The sequence below is a fragment of the Callorhinus ursinus genome, unplaced genomic scaffold (assembly GCF_003265705.2).
Source record: "Callorhinus ursinus isolate GAN/ISIS: 27379988/994484 unplaced genomic scaffold, GSC_fseal_2.0 scaffold1, whole genome shotgun sequence".
In the NCBI taxonomy this organism is placed as follows: Eukaryota; Metazoa; Chordata; class Mammalia; order Carnivora; family Otariidae; genus Callorhinus; species Callorhinus ursinus.
In genome coordinates this window covers 1,239,685-1,252,906 of record NW_027397063.1, presented here as the reverse complement: position 1 = coordinate 1,252,906, position 13,222 = coordinate 1,239,685, and the positions used below count along the sequence as shown (strand labels likewise).

General features: G+C 38.6%; 1 protein-coding gene across 1 annotated transcript in view; it reads left to right on the top strand.

Annotated features, from left to right (window-relative positions):
- LOC112823769 (uncharacterized) overlaps window positions 1–12,875 on the top strand; it is a 32,526-nt gene extending 19,651 nt beyond the window's left edge. The window contains exon 4 of the mRNA XM_073890910.1: window positions 12,759–12,875. Coding sequence (XP_073747011.1) covers window positions 12,759–12,875 — 117 coding nt within the window. The remainder of the gene's footprint in view (window positions 1–12,758) is intronic.
- The last annotated feature ends 347 nt before the right edge of the window (window positions 12,876–13,222 follow it).

Below are 13,222 nucleotides of genomic sequence, written 5' to 3'. Positions count from 1 at the left end.
CAGTTCTAAGAGGGAAATTTACAGTGATACAAGCCTACCTCAAGAAACAAGGAAAAGCTCAAATAAGCAATCTAACCTTACACCCAAGGGAACCAGAAAAAGAACAAACAAAACCCAGGGTGAGAAAAAGAAGGAAATAATAAATATTAGAGTAGACATAAATGAAAAAGAGACTAAAAAACCAATAAAAAGATCAATGACACCAAGAGCTAGTTCAAAAGATAAAATTGATAAACCTTTAGACAGACTTTCAAGAAAAAGAGAGAGGATCCAAATAAATAAAATGAGAAATGGAAAAGGAAAAGTAACAACCAACTACCAGAGAAATACAAGGGATTAATAAGAGACTACTATGAAAAATTTTTGCCAACAAATTGGACATCCTAGAAGAAATGGATAAATTCTTAGACATATACAATCTTCCAAGACTGAATCAGGAAGAAATAGAAAATCTGAACAGACCAATTACTAGTAAAGAAATTGAATCAGTAATCATCATCATCATCATCATCATCATAAACAAAAAAACCAACAGACAAAAGTCCAGGACCAGATGGATTCACACAGGTGAATTCTACGAAACATTCAAAGAAGAGTTAGTAGCTATTCTTTTCAAACTATTCCAAAATATAGAAGAGAAAAGAAAGCTTCCAAATATATTCTACAAGGACAGTATTACCCAATATCAAAATCAGACAAAGACCCTACCACCAAAACAAAACAATGCCCCCTCCCACACTGCAAAGCTACAGACAATATCCCTGATGAACACAGATGCAAAAATCCTCAAAAAAATATTAGCAAACTGCATTCAACAATACATTAAAAGGATCATTCCCCACAATCAAGTAGGATTTATTTCCAGCATGCAAACATGGTTCAATATTCACCAATCATCAGTGTCATACACCACATGAACAAAACAAAGGAAGAAATCATATGATCATCTCCATAGATGCAGAAAAAGCATTTGATAAGATTCAACATCTATTCATGATAAATCTTTCAACAAAGTGGGGTTAGAGGGAACATACTTCACCATAATAAAGACCATATACAACAAACTCACAGTTAACATCATACTCAATGATAAAAAACTGAGAGCTTTTCCTTTAAGATCAGGAATGAGACAAGGATGTTGACTGTCACCACATTTATTCAACATAGTACTGGAAGTCCTAGCCACAGCAATCAGACAAGAAAAAGAAATAAAGCCAACCAAATTGATAAGGAAGCAATTAGGCTCACTTTTTTGCAGATGACATGATATTATATATTTAAAAAATTCGAACTCCATCAAAAAATATTTGAATTAAAGAATTCAGTAAAGTTGTAGGATACAAAATTAATACCCAGAAATCAGTAGCATTTCTATACACTGATAAAGTAGCAGAAAGAGAAATTAAGAAAACAATTTCATTTACAAGTGCACCACAAAGAGTAAAATATCTAGGAATAAACTTAACCAAGGAGGTGAAAGACTTGTACTTTGAAGACCAGAAACATTGCTGAAAGAAAGTGAAGGCAACATAAACAGATCAAAAGATATTCCATCCTCATGGAGTGGAAGAATTCTTATTGTTAATAAGAAGGGTAATACATGGGGCTCCTGGGTGGCTCAGTCATTAAGCGTCTGCCTTCCGCTCAGGTCATGATCCCAGGGTCCTGGGATTGAGCCCCGCATTGGGTTCCCTGCTCTGCGGGAAGCCTGCTTCTCCCTCTCCCATTCCCCCTGCTTGTGTTCCTGCTCTCGCTGTGTCTCTCTCTGTCAAATAAATAAAATCTTTAAAAAAAAACAAGAAGGGTAATACAGACAATTACCCAAAGCAATCTATAGGTACAATGCAAACCCTATCAAAATACCAACAGCAGATGAAGTGTCTGCCTTTGGCTTGGGTCATGATCCCAGGTCCTGGGATCGAGCCCCATATCCGGCTCCCTGCTCAGTGGGGAAGCCTGCTGCTCCTTCTCCCTCTGCCTGCTGCTCCCCCTGTTTGTGTTCTCTCCCCCCGCCCCCATCAAATAAAAAAAAAAACACCAACAGCATTTTTCACAGAACTAGAATGAATAATACTAAATTTGTATGGAATCACAAAAGAGCCCGAGTTGTCAAAGCAACCTTGAGAAAAAAGAACAAAGCTGTAGGTAACACAATCCCAGATTTCAAGAGGCACTATAAAGCTGTACTAATCAAAGCAGTATGGTACTGGCACAAAAATAGACACATAGATCAATAGAACAGAATGGAAAACCCAGAAATAAACCCATTTATATGATCAATTAATCTATGACAAAGGAGGGAAGAAACCTAAGTGTCCATCAGTAGATAAATGGATAAGGAAGATGTGGTATATATATTACACAGCCATAAAAGGATGAGATTGTGCTATTTGAGACCACTTGGATGGACCTAGAAATTATTATATTAAATGAAATAAGTCAGACTAAGAATGATAAACATATGATTTCACTCATATGTGGAATAAAAACCCCACAGATGAATAAACAAACAAAAAGCAGAATTAGACCTATAAATACAGAGAAAAAACTGATGGATACCAGAGAGTAGGGGTTGGGCAAAATGAGAGTGGGAGATATAGGCTTCCAGTTATGGAATGAGTAAGTTACAGGGATATAAGGCACAGCAAGAGTAATATAGTCAAAGATACTGTATGGAGAGAGATGGTAGCCACACTTGGGTGAACATAGCATAATGTATAAACTTGTGGAATCACTATGTTGTATACCTGAAATTAATGCAACATTGTGTGTCAAGTATACTAAAAAAAATTCTTTGACAAAGGAGGCAAAAATATACAAGGGGGAAAAGTCTCTTCAATAAATGGTGTTGGATGACAACAAACTGGACAACCTAAAAGAAATGGGTAAATTCCTAGAAACATATAACCTACCAAAACTGAAGCAGGAAGAAATAGAAAAATAGAAAAGACAAATTATCAGCAATGAAACTGAATCAGTCATCAAAAAATTCCCAACAAACCAGATTTCTAGGACCAGACAGCTTCACATGTGAATTTTATCAAACTTTTAAAGAAGAGTTAGTAAACATTCTTCTTAAACTATTCCAAAAAATAAGAGGAAGGAAAACTTCTAAATTCATTTTATGAGGCCAGTATCACCCTGATACAAAAACCAGATAAAGACACCATAAAAAAGAGAAATGCAGGCCAATATCTCTGAAGAACATAAATGCAAAAATCAAAATATTAGCAAACTGAATCCAACAATACTTTTTAAAAAAATCATGCACCGTGATCAAGTGGGATTTAGTCCTTGGATGCAAGGGTGGTTCAATATTCACAAATCAACCAACATGACACATCACATCAATAAGAGAAAGGATAAACACTATAGGATTATTTCAATAGATGCAGAGAAAGCATTTGACAAAGTACAATATCCATTTATGATAAAAACTCTTTAACAAAGTAGGTTTAGAGGGAACATACCTGAACATAATAGAAGTCTTATAATAAAAATCCATAATCAACAACATACTCAATGGTGAAAAATTAAGAGCTTTCCCCCTAAAGTCAGGCACAAGACAAGTCCACTCTCACCACTTTTATTCAACATAGTACTGGATGCTCTAGCCGCAGCAATTAGACAAGAAATAAGAGTATTCAAATTCTTAAGGAATAAGTAAAACTTTCCCTATTTGCAGATGACATGATACTATATATAGAAAATCCTCAAGACTCCATGAAAGAGGGGCGCCTGGGTGGCTCAGTCATTAAGCGTCTGCCTTCGGCTCAGGTCATGATCCCAGGGTCCCGGGATCAAGCCCCACATTGGGCTCCCTGCTTGGCGGGAAGCCTGCTTCTCCCTCTCCCACTCCCCCTGCTTTTGTTTCCTCTCTTGCTGTGTCTCTCTCTGTCAAATAAATAAATAAAATCTTAAAAAAAAAAAAAAGACTCCATGAAAGAAACTACTGGAACTGATAAATGAATTCAGTAAGGTCATAGGATACAAAGTCAATATACAGAAATCTGTTGCATTTCTATCAGTAATAATGAAGCAACAGAAAGTGAAATTGAGAAAGAAATACCATTTATAATTGCACCAAAGATAATAAAATATCTAGGAATAAACTTAACCAAGGAGGTGAAAGACCTGTGTTCTTAAAACTATAAAACACTGAGGAAAGAAATTGAAGGTGATACAAATAGAAAGACTTTCCATGCTCATGGATTGGAAGAACAAGTGTTGTTAAGATGTCCATACTACCCAAAGCAATCTGAAGATTTAATGCAATCCCTATCAAAATACCAATAGCATTTTTCACAGAACTAGAATAAACAATCCTAAAATATGTACGGAACCACAAAGAGATCTCTTATCTATCCTCATTTTTAAAACTTTCGTTCTCTTTTTGCTGTTCAGCTTGTGTGCTTTCCATTACCCTGTCTTCCACATTGCTGATACATTCTTCTGCATCCTCTAATCTACTATTGATCCCCTCTAGTGTGTTTATTTCCATTATTGTATTCTTCAATTTTGATTGGTTCTTTTTAATATTTTCTATCTCTTTATTGAATGTTTTACTGAGATCTTCCACTCTTTTCTCCAGCCCAGTATCTTTACAATTGTTACTTTAAATTCTATACAAAGAATATTGCTTATCTCTGTTTCACATAGTTCACTTTCTGAGTTTTTTCCCTTGTTCTTTCTTTTGGAACATATTCCTCTGTCTCCCCATTTTGCTTGAATTCCCATGGTTGTTTCTATGGAATACATAGAACACCTAAACTTGAAGGAGTGGTCTTGTGTATGGTGTCCCCTATGTAGACTGTCTGTTCTTGGTAACCTTGCCTAAGAAGACCTATCTAGAAGAATATTGTTAAGGCCAGTGTCAAAGAAATTACTGTGCTCTCTTGTAGGATTTTTACTCCAGTTGGCTAGCTGGAGCTGTAAATGTATATGCTAGTTACTCTTTTAAAACCACAGCCTATCTCCATTTCTCTTGCTGTTCTCTTGCAGTTCTATCTTTGGTTGTTCAGTAGTTCTTCAGGAGGAGTTGTTCTATTAATAGGGCAATTTGGTTTGTTCTATGGAGGAGGTGAGTTCAGGCTCTTCCTATGTCACCATCTTGGACTGGAACCATGACTTATTTTATAACTGGAAATTTGTACATCTTCATCCCCTTCAACTATTTTGCCCATCCTCCATCCCACTCCCCTCAGGTAACCACCAATTTGTTCTCCATATCTATGAATCTGTTTCTGCTTTGTTTGTTTTTTCCTTTGATTTTTTAGATTTCACAAATAAGTGAAATCATATGGTATTTGTCTTTCTCTGACTTATTTCACTTAACATAACACCCTCTAGGTCCATCCATGTTGTTGCAAATGGTAAGATCTCATTTTTTTATGGCTGAGTAGTATTTGTGTGTGTGTGTGTGTGTGTGTGTGTGTGTGTGTGTGTGAGTGAGTGAGTGAGTGAGTGAGTGAATACCCAGTAGTGGAATTACTGGATCATTTAGTATTTCTACTTCTAATTTTTTGAGGAATCACCATACTGTTTTCCACAGTGCCTGCACCAATTTACAGTCCCACCAACAGTGCACAAGAGTTTCTTTTTCTCCACATCCTCACCATCACCTGTCATTTCTTGTGTTTTTTATTTTAGCCACTCTGACAGATTTAAGATGTTATCTCATTGTGGTTTTGATTTGCATTTCCCTGATGATGAGTGATGTTGAGCATCTTTTCATGTGTCACAGATAGACTTTAAACAAAGACTGTAACAAGAGACAAAGAAGGGCATTACCTAATGATAAAGATGTCAATCCAACAAGAGGAGATAACAACTGTAAATATCTATGCACCCAATACGGGGGGCACCTAGATACATGAAGTAAATATTAATGGACATAAAGAGAGAAACTGATGGTAATACAATACAATAATATTAGGGGACTTTAACACTTTCCTTACATCAATGAACAGATCATCCAGACAGAAAATCAACCAAGAAACAATGTCTCTGAGTGATTCATTAGACTAGACGGACATAACAGATACATACAGAACATTCCATAAAAACCAAAAGACTACACATTCTTTTCAAGTGCATATGGAACATTCTCCAGAATAGATCATATTTTAGGCCATAAAACAAGCCTCAATAAATTTAAGAAGATTGAAATCAGGGGCACCACAAAATCAGTTGGTTAAGCGTCTGCTTTCAGCTCAGGTCATAATCCCAGGGTCTTGGGATTGAGCCCCACATTAGGCTCTCTGCTCAGTGGGGAGCCTGCTTCTCCCTCTCCCTCTGCCTGCCGTTCTACTTGTGCTCTGTGTCAAATAAATAAATAAAATCTTAAAACAAAAGAAGATTGAAATCATACCATGCATCTTTTCTGATCACAATAGTATGAAACTACAAATAAGTCACAAGAAAGAAACTGGAGAAAACACAAACCTACAGAGACTAAACAATATGATACTAAACAACCAAAGGGTGAATGAAGCAATCAAAGAAGAAAGGAAAAAATTCATGGAGAAAATTGAAAATGAAAACACAACAGTCCATAATCTTTGGGATACACTAAAGGCAGTTCAAAGAGGGAAGTATAAAGCAATACAGTCCTACCTCAAGGAACAAGAAAAAGCTCAAATAAACAATCTAACCTTACACCTAAAGGAACTGGAAAAAGAAGAACAAAGCCCAAGGTGGGTAGAAGAAAGGAAACAATAAAGATCAGAGCAGAAATAAATTAGAGACTAAAAAACAATAGAGAAAATCAATGAAACCAAGAGCTGGTTCTTTGAAAAGATAAACAAAATTGACAAACCCTTAGCCATAGTCATTAAAAGAGAGAGATAGAGATAGAGAAGCCAAATAAAGAAAATCAGAAATGAGTGAACTGACACCACAGAAATACAAAGGATTAGAAGAAAATACCAGGAAAAATTGTATGTCACAAACTGGACAACCTAGAAGCATACAATCCTAGATAAATTCCTAGAAACATACAATCTTCCAAAACTGAACCAGGAAAGAATAGAAAATCTGAACAGACTGATTACAAGTAACAAAATTCAATCAGTAATCAAAAAACTGCCAAAAAAAAAAAAAAAAAGTCCAGGACCAGATGGATTCACAGGGGCAGTCTACCAGGTGCTTAAAGAAGAGTTAATATCTATTCTTAAATCATTCCAAAATATGGAAGAGGAAGGAAAGCTTCCAAATACATTCTATGAGGCCAGCATTACCCTGATACCAAAACCAGACAGACACCAAAGAAAAAGAGAACTACAGGCCAATATCCCTGATGACTATAGAGGCAAAAATCCTCAATAAAATATTAGCAAACTTCATACAGTACATTAAAAAGATCATTCATCACAATCAAGTGGGATTTATTCCCAGCATGCAAGGATGGTTCAATATTCAACACTGTCATATACCACATCAACAAAATGAAGAATAAAAATCACATGACCATCTCAATAAATGCAGAAAAAGCATTTGACAAGATTCGATATCTATTCATGATAAAAACTTTCAACGAAGTGGGGTTAGAGTGAACATACCTCAACATAATGAAGGCCATATATGAAAAGTCCACAGGTAACATTATACTCAGTGGTGAAAAATTGAGGACTTTCCATCTAAGGTCAGGAACAAGACAAGGAAGTCCACTGTTACCACTTTTATTCAACATAGCACTGGAATTCCTAACCACAGCAATCAGACAAGAAAAAGAAATGAGATATCCATATTGGTAAAGAAATTAAACTGTCACAATTTGCAGATGACATGAAACTATTCATAGACAATCCTAAGAACTCCACAAAAATAATTTAATTGGGTAATTCAGTGGCATTAATTATACTTGTTGTATTGTACAATCATCACCACCATCCATTGCCAGACTTTTAACACCCCAGACAGAAACTCTGTACCCATGAAGCATTAAGTTCGTATTTCCCCTCCCTTTGTTCCTGGTGGCTTCTGTTCTCTGTTGTTCTGAGTTTGTCTATCCCAGATATTTCATATAACTGGAATCATACAATATCTGTCCTTCTGTGGCTGGCTTATTTCACTGAGCATAATGGTTTTGAAGTTCTTCCACATCACAGCGTGTATTAGCGCTCCATTCCAATAATAGCCCATGTTTGGACACACTACATTTCGTTTATCCATTCATTTATTGATAACATTTGGGTTGTTTCCACTTTTTGCACATTGTGACTAATGCTATGAACCTTGGTGTACAGCATCTGTTTGAGTCCTTGTTTTCAATTCTTTTAAGGGTATATCCCTGGAAGTGCAACTGCTGGGTCTTATGGTAGAATGGGTTGAATTGTATCCCCTGGAAAAGATAATGTTCAAATCTTAACCCCCAGTATCTCAAAATGGAATTTTACTTGGAAATAAGGTTTTTTACAGATATAGTGAAAATGAGGTCATTAGGATGGGTGTTAATCTAACATGACTATGTCCTTATTAAAAAAAAGGGGGTGGTAATTTGGTAATGGTGACAGACATTCACAGAAGGAAGACTATATGAGGACACAGGGACAATGCCATCCATAAGCCAAGGAATGTCCGAGGTCTCTAGAAGTCAGGAGAAGGCATGGAATGGATTCTTCCTCACAGATCTCAGGAGGGACTAACCCTGCCAACACATTGATCTTGGACTTTTGGCTTCCAGAACCATGAGACAATAAGTGTCTATTGTCTAAGCCCCCCAGTCTGTGGTACTGTGTTATGTCAGCCCTAAGAAATGAATACATATAGTGATTCTGTGTTTAGCTCTTGAGAAACTACCAAGCTGTTTTTCCTCAGAGCCTGTACTATCTTATATTCTCACCAGCAACATATGAGGGTTCTAATTTCTCCATATTGTCACCAACACTTGTTTTCCTTTTTAAAAAAATGTTAGTCATCCTAGTAGGTATGAAGCGGTATCTCACTGTGGTCTTGATTTGCATTTCCCTCATGACTAATGGTGGCATCTTTTCACGTGCTTATTGGCCATCTGTATACCTTTTTCATTTTTAAATCTCCTGACTGGCTCTTTGCTGGCCTTCAGGTTGTAGCTTCAATCTCTACTCCTCAGGTGGTCTCTGCACCTCTCTTGCTAGCGGGGACCTTCCTGTCGTTCTCCTTCACTACTCCATGCTCATTTTCTTCATAGCATTGGTCAGATTATAAATTCATTTGCTTGTATGCTTTTGTCTGCTTTCCCTAGCCTGTAAGCATTTCCCTTTTATTTAGGAAAAAAATAGAACTGACATGTTGCATGGTGCGTGACAAAAGCTAGCTACCAAACATAGCTGTTGAATGAGTGAATTATCCATTAAAGTAAGACAGGCGCCATTGTGTGACTGTACAAATGGCAGCCGGGAAAGGGTGAAACTTGGCTGAAGACCCACATTGTGTGAAGAGTGAGCTCCACAAGCTGGAAAACATCAAACCCGCGAGGAACATGCCTCTCACACTGCTCTAGAGCCAGAGAGTTCGTTGGAGTCATTGCAAATCATTGTTAAGCATTAGTCATTTCTCTCTAAAAGCAATTATAAAAATGGCTTCTTTATAGTAGCCTCTCATTCATCCACCCACCACCATCTACCTAACCACATCCCATCCAACATCCATCCATCTGTGTACCATCTACGACCCTATAACCAACGCCTACCCACCTATTCCTCCTCCTCTCATCTTCCACTCACTCACCACCAACCATCCTCCACCCACCATGCACCCCTCCATCCTACGTATGCACCCATCCCTGCTGCTTGGGCACGGTCTTACAGCCCCTATTGGTTTCCACTATCACCTGTCCATTTTGCCTAGCACAGTTCCCATTTGAGGCATCCTAAGGTGAAGGTTACATGCATCCCAGTGAGGTTTCTGAGGCTTCCTTCCAGACCTCACTGATTTGTGGATGCAGGAAGACCTAGGCCCAGCTGCAGGTTTGGTTCTTCCAAAGATCAGCCTGTGGATCGGTCTGGACCCAGTGAGTCTGTGCTTGCAAACCTTTCACTCATGGAGAGAGATGTAGGGTGTCTTAAAGGAACTGTTCCCTGTATTGCATCCTCTTCTGTTTTTTTCTCCTTGCCCCCCAGGGATGGAATGTGGACTTTAGAGCTGCTGTTGGAGCCTCATTTACAGAGGAAATGGAAGCCCTAGCATCTTAATGTTCATCTGAGCCAGGGGCTACTGTTCCCAGCGTCCAGCCCAAGACGCTGCCAAGCAGACAGGACATAACTCTGCTGCCTGTGGGCCTTCTGCTGTCTTTCCACCACACCCAAACTAGAGTACCATGCATACGTGCCCTGTGGTTGGGAGCAAACAGGACTATTGTCTTTGTGTCTTCAACACAAGGATGGTGACATCTGTTGAACAAATCACATTGATGCCATCTGCGGTTTTAACTTGTGCTGGCTTATGGTATCCCTGGGTAGCCCCTTTTGGAAGTGTCCACATCAAATGGGAGCCAAAGCCCTGGTTCAGGAGAGAGAGATTTCCAAGAATTAGCCAGGTGGTTTAAGGGCCTGACAAGTCCCAGTAATAGAGAGTGAAATATAACCATGGGCTCTCCCCATCTACAGCTCTTAGCATATCACTAACACCTTCTAGGCTGTCCTGCTGAGACTGTGTCTGCATCAAAGCATCCTGCAAAAGGTTATTCCTCTTGCCAGACAAACTTGAGCTGTTTCCCAAACTCAAAATCACACCTCAGAAGAGATTGCTTTATCAATTCCCTGGCAAGTACATTTCCCACTCTGCTGCCAACATGTCCCCTATATCATGCTATAGATTTGGCCTTTTGCAGATTTATTTTGTCCATTTAGAAAAAAAAATGCATCTTGGAGATAAAAAGTAGGTTAAAGAGAGGAAATGACCGTGGAAATGCAAAAAACCAAAAGGCAGCGATCGGCATGTTAAAAGTCAATAAAATGCCATTTGAAAGGTTCTTTTTCATACTCCCTTGTAACAAGTCCAAGGGATTAACGGAGACCCCCCCACCCCACCCCCGGCAATGCTAATGCTCAGTGGAAAGAGTGTTTTTGCAAGTGGGCTCCATTTGCAATGACATTCTGAAACATGAAACATTGCAGCTGATTCCACAGGTCACCTGCATGTGCATATTTATGAGTTTCAGAACCAGGTTTCTCCTGCATATGTCTGTTATTGGCTCCCCATTTTCCAGCCTGAGGATCAGAGGTGGTGTCAACTGTTGGACAGTTGAGACAGCTCTTAGATTTATGAATTTTCTTTTTTCCTTTTAAAAATCACTCTGCAGCAGACCAGCATTCAGGAAGATGAAGGAAACAGGAGAGGATCCCAGGGTTTGCTGAGCTTTGGGGACATCTATAAGTCTGTTTGCAGCTAATTTACAATTTAGGAGGAGCCAGAAGCCAGACCTGGAATGCAATAATATGATGACAACTAATATTGGTCTTCTGGACAAATGACAACTGATCAAGTAAACTTTTCAAAATGTGGGTTTAAAAAGGCACCTCACTATATATATCAAAGTGAATAGCAGATAGTTGGAAGGAAGATTTAAACATAAAAATCAGCCACTTTATGTATGCTGCCTCATGGTGACAAGGTGGCTGCACACCTTCAGCAACACATCTGTGTTTGAGGCATTGATAAAAGGCTGCTAAAATGACTTCCTGGAAGCCTTAGAAACTTCAACATATATTTAAAGATTTTATTTATTTATTTGACAGAGAGAGACACAGCAAGAGAGGGAACACAAGCAGGGGGAGAGGGAGAAGCAGGCTTCCCGCGGAGGAGGGAGCCTGATGCAGGGCTCGATCCCAGGACCCTGGGATCATGACCTGAGCCGAAGGCAGAAGCTTAACGACTGAGCCACCCAGGAGCCCCTCCACTTATATTTGATTGGTCCAAGTCTAGATGTGAGGGATGCTAGGAAATAGAAATATCTTTATCTGGGTACATTGCTACTCCCAAACAAAACTGGAGTTCTCTGTTAGTAAGAACAAATGGTAGAAAGGATAACAGGTCCACAACTAGTAACACCTTCCCAGTGTCTTACTAATTGTTTAAGAAGATGGAAACAAGAATGACACTTAGGTCCTAGGACTGAGGGACTGAGGACATCATTTATGGGGAAGAGGGAAACATGGGGTTGGGAGGAATCAACATTTTTCTTTTCACCATGTTGTTTGAGACAGTCGAATGTCATACCTGGAGCTCCATGGAGTTACAGATTTGAGAGAGAGCAGCATACAAATGAAATTTTCAAATCATGGATGAAATCACATGGCAAGGAAGAGAAGGAAAGGAAAGGAAAGATCTGGGTCTGGGAGGGAAGAGCAAAGAGACTCCACTAGAGCCAGCAGTGAGTGGGAGGGGACAAGGTGACCTAGTGTCTGCAGGCCCAAGAAAGAGTGCTCCAGGAGGAGGGAGTGATCCAGCATGGGACATGGCTGCTGAGACAGTAAGAGGAAGGTAGAAAACTGACCAACGGTTTTGGGAAAGTAGAAGCCATGTGAGACCCTAAGAAAAACTTTTAATAGCTGCCTGGTAGATTTCACATGCTTTACTCAACCATTCCCCTAAACATGCACGCTTGAGTCATTCTTTTTTCCTTTTCTGTTTTGCTAATGAAAACAATGCGACAGTGAATATCTTGTGCTCTGTTCTTACTCATGACAGTATTTCTTTTGGACAAGGCCTAGAAACTATTGAGCCAAAAGGCATGCATATGTTAGATCAGTCCATATTGTCAAACGTCTGCTAAACAGTCATACCGAGTTAAACTCCCACCAATCGTGTACGTGTCATACCGAGTTAAACTCCCACCAATCGTGTACGTGTCATACCGAGTTAAACCCCCACCAATCGTGTACGTGCCAGTTTAACACAAAGTTAAATCTTTGGTAAGCTAGTAGTTGAAAAATACCTTGTTTTTATTTGAATTTCATTAATTTCTTTTTTATTAGTCATTGTATTCATTCTTTCCCACTTTTCTTTTCACTTTTTTCTTGTTGATTTATCAGAGCTCCTTTACATATGTAATTTTTTATAGTTTGTGGTTTTCCTGGATTTTTAAAGTGTTTTTTTCTTAACTATATAATAAATGTAGAATTCAAAGTTGGCTAAGTTTTTTTTTCCCCTTTCTGCTTAGAAAGGCCTTTGTCACCCCAAGATTATAAAAAGATTCACTCCTTTCCCTCTAGGTTTTATCGTTTTTTTAAGAGTGAAACTT